The sequence below is a fragment of the Engraulis encrasicolus genome, chromosome 19, assembly GCF_034702125.1.
Source record: "Engraulis encrasicolus isolate BLACKSEA-1 chromosome 19, IST_EnEncr_1.0, whole genome shotgun sequence".
NCBI classification, from domain to species: Eukaryota; Metazoa; Chordata; class Actinopteri; order Clupeiformes; family Engraulidae; genus Engraulis; species Engraulis encrasicolus.
Genome location: NC_085875.1, coordinates 25,242,416 through 25,253,801, shown reverse-complemented (window position 1 = coordinate 25,253,801; position 11,386 = coordinate 25,242,416). Strand labels below are relative to the sequence as shown.

The following is an 11,386-nucleotide window of genomic DNA, read 5'->3' as shown; positions in this document are numbered from 1 at the left end:
ACATACAGACACACACTTATGGTACAACATTTATGCAGTATAAACTTTAATACACACGCAAACATGTATGCACGCACACTCACACAAACAGCAGCGTGCAGTGCATGTGCGGACACAGCCATGCAAACGTGAAGGCTCTATTCCTGTATTTCCTACTGTATCAAACAGTCCATGCTGAGTCCATGCTGGGCACATCAAACCACACCATGTCATCCACACACACACACACACACACACACACACACACACACACACACACACACACACACACACACACACACACACACACACACACACACACACACACACACATACAATCAGCCAGGTTAAGTGCTGCTCTCACCTCTGCCTTGTCGCGTATGTCATTATATGCATCCTGCAGCGTCTCCTGCCTCTCTGGGTCTACGCTGGGGTCGTCGGTGCGGTTATGGAGCGCCGCCGCCTCGTCCAGAAGCCTCTCCACCAGCGTCTCCTGCGCCTGCACGTCACACAAGGCCACCTGCGCATGGTCCACCTGGTGACAAGAAACCACAAATAAATACATACATAAATAAATACATACATACATGCATACATGTATACATGCATACATACATATAGTACATACATACATACATAAATAAACAAACAAAATGACACACACACACACACACACACACACACACACACACACACACACACACACACACACACACACACACACACACGTCTCCTGAGCCTACACATCACCACAAGGCCACCTGCGCATGGTCCACCTGGTGGACAATAAACCACAAATAAATAAACAAACAAACAAACAAACAAGTAAATAAATAAACAACACAAAGTTGCGCACACACACACACACACACACACACACACACACACACACACACACACACACACACACACTAGGGATGGCACAAACTGCACCGAAAACCGAAACCGTACCATTCACACACATACCGAACCGAACCGCCCAATCCATCGCAAACCGCAATTCATGTACTGCCCAGAAAAATATGTAAAACAGAGATTCTAGGAGTATCTTATCCAGTCTGTCTGATTAAAACATTAGCGTATAAGACCAAATCAGAGGATGACACAATTAAAATCACACCATTTTCACATTATAAGCCTATACAAACCACATGTAGGATATTTAGTGATAAGTCTGATTCTATTAGCCAGTGCACCATTTATCATGAACTAAAAAAAAACCCGTAGAGAACCGGAAACCGTGACCTTGACACCGCGATATGAACCGAACCGTGAATTTTGTGAACCGTACCACCCCTAACACACACACACACACACACACACACACACACACACACACACACACACACACACACACACACACACACACACACACACACACACACAGTCTCCTGCGCCTGCACATCACACAAGGCCACCTGCGCATGGTCCCCTTGGTGACAATAAACCACAAATAAATAAATAAATAAATAAACAACAAAAAATTGCACACACAAAACACACACACACACACACACACACACACACACACACACACACACACACACACACACACACACACACACGTCTCCTGAGCCTGCACATCACACAAGGCCACCTGCGCATTGTCCACCTCGTGACAAACAACAAATAAATAAATAAATAAATAAATAAAATTTTAAAAAAATTGCGCAAACACACGTCTCTTGAGCCTGCATATCGCACAAGGCCACCTGTGCATAATCCACCTCAAGACAAGAGGCCACAACAACGACTCCTTAATCATTTCAATACAATACATTTAATTTATGTAGCACTTTTAAAAAAAATATATTTTTTTGGGTCCTCCACGACTTCACTTGACAGGACAGTTAGAGAGGTGGATGGGAAGCGAACAGGGAGAGAGATGGGGAGGGGCCGGCAAATGACCCGGGCCGGGAATCAAACCCGGGTCGGCCACATGGCAGACGAGCGCCCCACCGGTTGGCCACGGCAGGGCCAGCAGATCATTTTTAAATGTCAAGCGACATTACAGTGATAGTCAGGTAGTCCAGAAACAATGTTCACTTACACACACACACACACACACACACACACACACACACACACACACACACACACACACACACACACACACACACACACACACACACACACACACACACACACACACACACACACACACACACACGGGTCAGTGACGCTTCAGCAGTAGCACACGTAAGGGCGGTGCAACAACAGTCAGTGCCACTATTGTATGGATTTCGTTCATTGCAGTATATCAATTTCTAATTAATTTATGGGCATTTGATGCCGTTGCACCAGCTGACGTATGAGCCAAAAAAACCAAAAACAACTTTGACCCTTATACACACACACGTATGCACGCACGCACACAGCAGCTCCACACACCTGCCACAGCTTTCCGCGTACGCCGGCCTGCAGTTCCGGCTCGGTCTCCAGGTGGCGCTGCAGCTTGGCCTGCCACGCCTCAAACTCCTCCAGAGCCTTCAGGTACTCGTTCCAGTGCAGCCACACCCACTCGATACGGCTGTTAGGGTATGGACAAGAAGTACAGTGTGTGATGGAGTGACCATCACTAGGGTTATTGGTGCGCTCTGACTGCCACGCCAACTAGCCTAGCTCATTGGTTTATCAGTTAGAGCTCCACTATGGTAACCTGACTCTCCCTCAGCTGGTATGTTTCGCCTTCGTCTTCACGATACCATCTGGGTATCCCCCACAACTGACACGTTTTCGAATAATGCTACTTATTAAAAATCCTTGCATGTGATTGGTTTAACAACCTGTCCTCATCTTTGCTTAGGCGACACTTCAGTGGACTGGATCTGTGACGCAGTTGAGAACGATAGGTGGAAAAAGAGCCATAAGGCTGTCCATCTATGGAAAATCCCACCCAGCAATTAATGGGTAAAATGGAAGGCTTTAGCTCAATACAACTTGAAGTTAATAGTGAAAATCAAAGGCTTTGCCCAAGAGTAAAACCCAACCCAGGAGACCAATTTTCCACCAATGCACTAGCACTCTCAAACACATAAATTGAAAACTTCAAACATGAAGTTTCACACCTGTAACATGCATGAGGTGAATCTTCTGTAGTGCAAATACAGCATTACTACAATTTTACAAGCACATCTTCATAAGGGTGACATTAGGGTGACAGTAAAGCTACACTATTGCACACACATCTCCTTATAAGTCTGCCCAGCACGCTCCTTAAAAGTCTGGCCAACACGCCAACATGCCAGATGCAGTGCAGCAGTGGAGAGGCGTATCTCTATCCGTGCTGACACCACAATCCTTTGAACTTCCCTCTGCAGTCTTCAACACTGCCACAGGGCACAACATTCAAGGTCAAACTGCTCCGTGCAGGGATGCTAACAGGGGGGGACAAATGGGTCACTTGTCCCGGGCCTTGGGAGAGAGGGGCCCAGAATTGGATCCTCATTACATTGTATGTATTGGGTTTGCGGCCCTTTCAGATGTCTTTGTCCCGGGTCCAGCCAAAGCTGTCAGCGGCCCTGGCTCCGTGCACAACGCCCATTCACTCTTTCAAATATGACTGAGGCGGCACGCGAGCCACCTTAAGGATTTTTCTATTGGCAATGGTTTGGTTGAGGGTGTGTGCCCAGCATTCTACTGCTGAGAGAGTTTTGCAGAGTTACTACACAATGACCGCTTCTAACCTTGGCCTGTTAATTAAATTGAAATCATTTTGAGTTCAGGTAACCTAGTGTGCTCATTGTGTGTGAATGAATCTTTTATTTACCACAATCAAAAGTTTGACTGCAGAGTTAATTAAAAATGTTTAGTCATAGCGTCGATACCTGACCCAGAGATAATGAATTTCACGTCCATTTGGCGTGCAAGGTTATGTTTTCAAACTTGTCAAAAAAGTTCTGGTTTCAAATATTCAATTAAGAGCATATACTGTATGGTTTTAGGCTGGCGGTATGCCTGCTGCAGCATATGCGAGCGCGTGCACGATTCGTTCATGAACGCGTTAACTTGCGCAATTCATGTCAATTTTACCCGCGTTAGACACTGCAACCAAACAGGTGCGTTAGGTACAATATCTTCAAACTCGCTGGGGGCGATCGCAAGAAAGACTGCACAATTCCATGTGAGTGCTTCTGGGGAAAAAGACGATGGCGACAAGTTTTCAAGACCGTCTCGAGCTTGTCCGAAATTACAAACATTCGATTTGCAATTATAGGGCCTACTTCCCCGTTGCACTTTGACAAAACAGCGTGCAATTATAGATGTAGCAGTATCGTCTCCTTGCCCGGGGAGTCCTTATTTTGTTTTGTTTACAGTCAGAGTTCCCAATTTCCTTATCGCAATGCTGTGCTCTCTGTCCCCTGGATGACACCGCCAGTATTTTGAGTGTTGGTCTACTGCTTTTAAAACAAGCATGTGCATTCGGTTGCTCGTGCTGACTCGCATAATTTGCGGCTCGCAGCAAGCGTGCCGAGGGCTTTACATACTTGACTTTATTGTTGTAAAACATTTAGACTTGAAATAAAATACTATACATACATTAAATATAAAAGTACTATAAAATACTAATTTACTACAACAATGTGACATGTTATGCCTGTGTGCCCCTCTATGGTGTCAGCATGTTTATATACTTATAAATATATCACTCTGGTGAATTGGTGTGTCTCTTTGCTCATTATACAAGTAGTTAGCTGAGAGCGGCATTGGTTGCGGCAATACACCCAAATTAAATGAAGACGAAAACAATTAGAGACAGATATGAGGCACACACTTCTCTGACTAAATGTTTTTGCTTAAACATTTAAGCGAAAGCCTCGAGGGCACTGTAAATTTGACTGATTCCCCAACCTTGTAAACCAGCCCCATTTTAAATCGTGTCAGAGAAACTGAAGCCGGATCCTCTATATAAATTCACCAAGATCTTTACCCAGAGGAAGGCCAAGTCATGGGTAAGCAGTTTGGCGTCAGACTTTTAGTCTAAAGGTTGCTGGTACAACTCCCAACCTGCCAGTTTGGTGGGGGGAGTAATGAATGAGTGCTCTCCCTCATCCTTTTCCATGACTGAGGTAGCCTGGGCATGTTACCGTCCCTCTGCACTGCTCTTTTGGCTGACCCCTTGCACGGGTGAAGCATAAATGCAATTCTGTTGTGTGCAGTGAGCACTGTGCTGTGTCACAATGATGATGGGAGTTTCCCAAGTGAGCTTTCACTTTTCACTTCAAGTTCATTTTCTTAGTCTTAGTTCTTAGTTTCTTCAGGTTCCCTTCTGTTAAAACCAACAGATTCAGATTTTCATTTATTCCCAGGGTTATTTCTCTGTTAAACTCAGGATCTTCATCCGATAATATGACTTGATAAATGTATGACGTTCATTATGTCTTAAGAGTTACTATATCAAATCTTTTAGTTTCTTCTGTTTCAGACACGTATACAGTTTCTTGTATCTTTTACCTAACATTTTTCGCTTCTGTCTTCATCAGATTCATCATGGATGTTGAATTGTGACATGCTTTAAAACAGCTGATGTTGTAGAGATGAGAACCAACCAGCATGAACAGGGGTGAGGGGGCATACATGCTGTCTCACACCTGGACCATCATCCTGAGGCCACAACTCTAACAGCAGGACAGGTTAGTCACACCTCCACAACATCACACTTCAACATCCATGTGACCCTCTGATGAAGACGCAAGTTTCGCAATCGAAACATGTCAGGTAAAAGATTGAAAAAAAAAAAAACGTTTACATGTCTGAAACAAAAAACCCTGAAGATTTGAACTTGACTTCTTTACTGTTACCTGTATTTCTGGTGTTACTTTTTATGACCACACTTTGTTTGCCCTTTCTTGTTATCTACTGTATGGTCAATATGAGTTCATGTCTTGCTGCACAATCAACAATAAAGATGTAAGTTGAGTTGAAGTTTTCCTCTCTACACTTTCTAAATCATGTTAGCTAGCCCATGACTACTTTCCAAGACTGAGAAAGACCTGAAGGCTATGGAAACAATGTCGTCTCGCAAACTCTCTCTGAACTGTGTTTATTTTTGGCAGCCATTCCAGACACACCCATAGACAAACGTTCCACACCCTGCTACTGCCTTTACCTGTGACAGTGGATGATGTATGTGCTGGTCTCTTCCCAGAGTGCTTTGAGGTCCCGGAGCGTGGCGTGCGTCTGCTGTTTGGTCTCCTCGTCTCCGTTCTCCAGTAGAACCTCGGCGGCTACCAGAGCACGCTCCATCTTCAGACGGCCCTCATGCTGCGACTCGTGGATGCTCTGAAGACACAGAGAACCGGGAAAAAAGAAACGATTCATGCACAGAGAACTGAGTCAATAGAAACAAATTACACAGAAAACCATGTCAATGGAACCACTTGACTAATAGAATTTGATCAATATACGTAACTGTTTTACACACAAAGACCAAGATCATCAGAAAAAACAGTACTTCAGACAGGGGCAACATATTTAGAATTGAATTAGAAACAGAGAACCAGAACTACTAGACACAAAGAAACACATAGAGCTTAGATTGGTATAACTTTTCATGGTTCTAAATGTAAACTGAGCTGATTCAAACCTTGTGAACCACACTATGGAACCACTTCAGATACGGGAACGTACAGTGCAGCAGAAGCATTATATTACCACTGAGAATCAGATCACTGGAAGTTGTTTAGATACTGAGATCCAATGGCAAGAAGTCTTAGTGTACTTTTTTGTTCCAAAGGGGGAAATTTATCTTGGGCTTGAATCGCAGTTAAAGTGTTAAAGGGACACTGTGTGAGATTTTTAGTTGTTTATTTCCAGAATTCATGCTGCCCATTCACTAATGTTACCTTTTTCATGAATACTTACCACCACCATGAAATTCTAAGTATTCATTATGACTGAAAAAATTGCACTTTTCATACATGAAAAGGGGGATCTTCTCCATGATCCGCCATTTTGAATTTCCAAAAATAGCAATTTTTAGCTGCAAAAATGACTCTACTTGGACCATACTGGAAAATATTTGTTTATTACTTAGTAAACATTCATGTAAAGATCAAATTTGGCAATAGGCAGCCTAGTTTCAATGAGCAGCATAGTTGCAGTACCTTTTTTGACCATTTCCTGCACAGTGTCCCTTTAAAGTGTTACAGTTACAGTGCTCACACACCCAAATAACTCATAAATAAGAAGCAGTGCATACAATACATAACATAAAAAACCATAAAACATAAAACTGTGCACTGTATGTGCATGACATGTCTACAGTATCTGTCATTAAGCATCCATATGGCAGTTGGGACTTTGGACAAAGGAGTTCTTATATTTGTTCAAGAACAAGGCCGTTTCCCAACAGTGAGCATATTTTCAAGTCACATACCGTACTTTGTAAAAAAAAAAAAAAAGTGCAGTGTTTCGTCTTTAATATTTTAAGTGTGTACTAGTCATTTAATTGATTTCTGCTCAACATTCTTCACAGCCCATTTCCAACAGCTTTCAAGTAAACAGGTTCACCCTCTGACAGCATGCCAAAGCATTATTAATCCGTGCTGCCAGCGGTTTCGATCAGAGACCCATCTTCCTCAGGCAGAATAAAATACTATCAGCAAGGCGTCTGACCAACAGAGCTTGAAGGCTGGGTAAAAAAAAACACTTGGCCTAGTTTTCAGGGTACAGTATGGATTTCTCTTCTCTGTGACTGTGAGACTGTGAGTCTCTGTGCGGTTCTGTTGTGGTTAACATACAACATATCAAAGCAACATATAATTAATCTAGACAACAGCACTGGATTGGGAACAAAAGAGTCTGGGGTTTTGTTTGAGCACCCCCTCTAAATTGTAAACCACTCTCTAAGAAAATATCAATATGGAAAAAAAAAACAACACCAATAGCCCCTAAGGACTGTTGGCCCACTGGGACATGTCCCATGTGCCAGATGACCAGTCCAGGCTTGCTCGTCCACATACCAATGCACTCCAGGTCAACATACCAATGCACAGACAACACACCGAAGCACAGACAGATTGCCTGTTATCTGTGGCAATCAATCAGCATGCTCAGCTACCCTGCACAACATACTGTAGCTGTACTGTGAATGCAGGGAAGCCAGCAAACTGGTCAGTAGTCTTTGTCCCGGGCCCAGGGAGTGAGCTGGTTCAGAATTGGGTCATCAGTACATTATGATGGGGGTGGGGGGGTCTTAGCTTTCAGATTCAATTCAATTCAGATTTATTTATATGCCATATTTCATATGGCAACGCAAAGACTCAATGTGATTTAAGAAAGAAAAACTATGTAAAAATGAAATCAAAGTAAATAAATAGGAAAGGAAATAGGAAATGGATCAATGTAAAACACTTTGTCCTGTGCCTGGCTAAAGAGGTCAGCGTCCCTGTGTACTGTAGATGTACTGTGTTGGGTGGAGCGGAGCTCCTTGGCAGTGCAGTCAGGCATTTAGCTGTGAGGTGTCAGGGCATGTAGCCCAGAGGTCAATGGGTGGTCCCAAATGAGGTTTGGTTTGGGAGTCGTGTGTGTGCGTGTGTGTGTGTGTGTGTGTGTGTGTGTGTGTGTGTGTGTGTGTGTGTGTGTGTGTGTGTGTGTGTGTGTGTGTGTGTGTGTGTGTGTGTGTGTGTGTGTGTGTGTCTCTAAGTGTAGACAAATGCACACGTGAGCTACATTTCTGCTTGTTTTGCAAGGTGTTTCATCCTCATCTCAGTCTCCCTGAGCCACGCAATGAGTGTGTGTTTATGTTAACGTGTTTGAGTGTGTGTATATCCAGTATAGTACATATATGTTTGTGTCTGTGTATCTACAGCACAGATATCCATCCCCACCTCGGCCTCCCTGAGTCAGACCACCAGAGCCATGTGTGTGTGTACTGTATGTGTACTGTGTGTGTGTACGTGTACATTATATGATCATTTCTGTGTCCTGTATGTACACTATGCATCCCCACCTCGGTCTCCCAGAGCTGGGTGTCCAGCACTGCTCAGGGGCCCTTTCTCTGTGTGTGTGTGTGTGTGTGTGTGTGTGTGTGTGTGTGTGTGTGTGTGTGTGTGTGTGTGTGTGTGTGTGTGTGTGTGTGTGTGTGTGTGTGTGTGTGTTTGTGTATCGGTCTGTGCGTGTGTATCTGTGTGTGTATGTGTTTGTGTATCTGTGTGTGTGTGTGTGTGTGTGTGTGTGTGTGTGTGTGTGTGTGTGTGTGTGTATCTGTGTGTGCATCTGTGTGTGTGTGTGTATCTGTGTGTGTATCTGTGTGTGTGTGTGTGTGTGTGTGTGTGTGTGTGTGTGTGTGTGTGTGTGTGTGTGTGTGTGTGTGTGTGTGTGTGTGTGTGTGTGTGTGTATCTGTGTGTACTGTATAGTAAGCATCCCCACCTCTGTCTCCCGGAGCCTGGATTCCAATGCCGCTCGGGGCCCCTGGGTGTTGTCGTTGACCCGGAGCCTCTCCTGCACAGCCTGCATCCAGGCCTGCGCGCCCTCCACGCTCTCCCCAAACTCTTGCTGCTCTTGCTGCGTCATCGCCAGGCAAGACCAGGCAACAGCAACACCAGCACCGGCGCAGACCTGACCTGCCTGGAACCCAGCCAACGTTAAGTTAACCGGGGCCTGCTGTCGGTGTGTGTGTGTGTGTGTGTGTGTGTGTGTGTGTGTGTGTGTGTGTGTGTGTGTGTGTGTGTGTGTGTGTGTGTGTGTGTGTGTGTGTGTGTGTGTGTGAGAGAGAGATAGAGAGAATGCTGACTTCAGCAGCACTACCAGAATGTTGTCTGCGCTGGTGTGCGTGTGTGTGTATGTGTGTGATAAAGAGATTACAGATTTCATTCACTGCAGAGACAAACAACAAGGGCATTGCTTCTTTCCATCGTATCAGTGGTACTCCACATGTGTCTGAATTTGAAAAAAATGAGACAAACTGACTGAGATTCTGCCTCACAGAATAGACCTCTGATATGACTCAATTCCACTGTTGAAGTAGACTGCCTAGCTCCTACTAAGGAAGTGCTGTAGCAACATAACAGATCCAGCTCCATCTGGTCAGAAGGGATTTGGTGGCCAAGATATTCTACTAAGCACGGGCAGCAGCTCTCCTTTGCTGGGTGACTCATATATCCCGTGCGCATGGCTTCCGTTCTGGCGCGCCATCATGCCACCGTGTACGGTGCCCTGGCAGCAGCCCTGCCTGCCTGCGCAGAAGACTGTCTCGGACTACAGACCACTTTTACTTCGCTGCTACGCACTTACTGTATTGCAAAGTCCGTCAATCACTCAGTCAGCAAGTCAGCAGTGCGAAATCTATCCTCACTGCGGCAATGTGATATGTGTCCTTGTTACAATGTATTGCTGGCGCCGCGAATAGAGCAACGTGCATGGTTAAAATGTTATACTTCATTATTCTAGATTTCATCCGGTTGTAGTTGTTGGCTATTCTCACTCAAAGTAGGCTAGTAAGTAGCGCCCCTCCCTGTCATCTGCCACGGAGAAAAGACGCAAAAATACCCAAATATAGAATTAGACCCCCTCAGTTCGGACAGGGCAGTAGCTATAATTTAATCACGTCTCCCTGCTGTCATGCAGCGCTGCGATAAGTAGACTATCGCTGTATGTCATTATGGACTCCAACTGAACTACATGTCATGAGCGCTGTCTATTTTGTGTCAGGACTATTGCAAATCTTCCGAGTTATGAGCAAAACGAAACACACATGTTCCCGCGCTGTCATTGGTGTTGATGTGGTGAGAAACAGCCTGTCACGTTACCACATGCGGCTAAAGTTTGATCGCTTATGAATGACTGACAGTAGGCTACAGTCAGCTCAGCCCAGCACTAATCGTTTTAGCGAGTGAAAACAGTGATAGAATGGCATACATGACCACAACAATTCACATTACTTACGATTAAGAAGACATCTGAAGCCAAAACGCTAACGCCCGGCACACAGATATGTCACCAAGTTTGAGTGATAACGCAGGAAGTATTCGTAGGGCCTGTGCCTGTGCCTGAATCAGTTTGCTAACCAGCTTTTCCAGGCGAGAGCAACAAATCCACAGAGCAACTGATAATCTGCGCAGGCTGCGTCATGGCGCACGTCAAGATTCAAATTGAGGGCGCGCCAGGGCTGACATTCCATTTCACTGAAGCGCAAGCGTCCCGCCAGCTGTCTGTTATGTAAACTACAGTGCTGTCATTGTTTATTTGAAGAATAGCCACATAAAACCGTTATTTGAAAACACCTTTACTTATTTGTCATTTGTTCTACAGAATATCATAAATACATTGTACATTCTTTCCCACCAAATGCAAACATGATTTCCAAATAAGCAAAACATTGTAATAGCTTTAATGATCAAAAACATTTTCTCAGTAACAACACATATTTCTGACAGCCATCTACTTCGACTGTTTTTTTTTTTC

The 11,386-nt window shown here is 44.5% G+C and overlaps 1 protein-coding gene across 1 annotated transcript in view; it reads right to left on the bottom strand.

Moving 5' to 3' along the window:
- Positions 1-11,114, bottom strand: part of syne3 (spectrin repeat containing, nuclear envelope family member 3) — a 76,717-nt gene extending 65,603 nt beyond the window's left edge. The window contains exons 1-5 of the mRNA XM_063183931.1: positions 10,868-11,114; positions 9,353-9,550; positions 6,089-6,261; positions 2,371-2,509; positions 344-514 (exon numbers count right to left, since the gene is read on the bottom strand). Coding sequence (XP_063040001.1) covers positions 344-514; positions 2,371-2,509; positions 6,089-6,261; positions 9,353-9,496 — 627 coding nt within the window. The 5' untranslated portion in view covers positions 9,497-9,550; positions 10,868-11,114. The remainder of the gene's footprint in view (positions 1-343; positions 515-2,370; positions 2,510-6,088; positions 6,262-9,352; positions 9,551-10,867) is intronic.
- Positions 11,115-11,386: the final 272 nt, after the last annotated feature.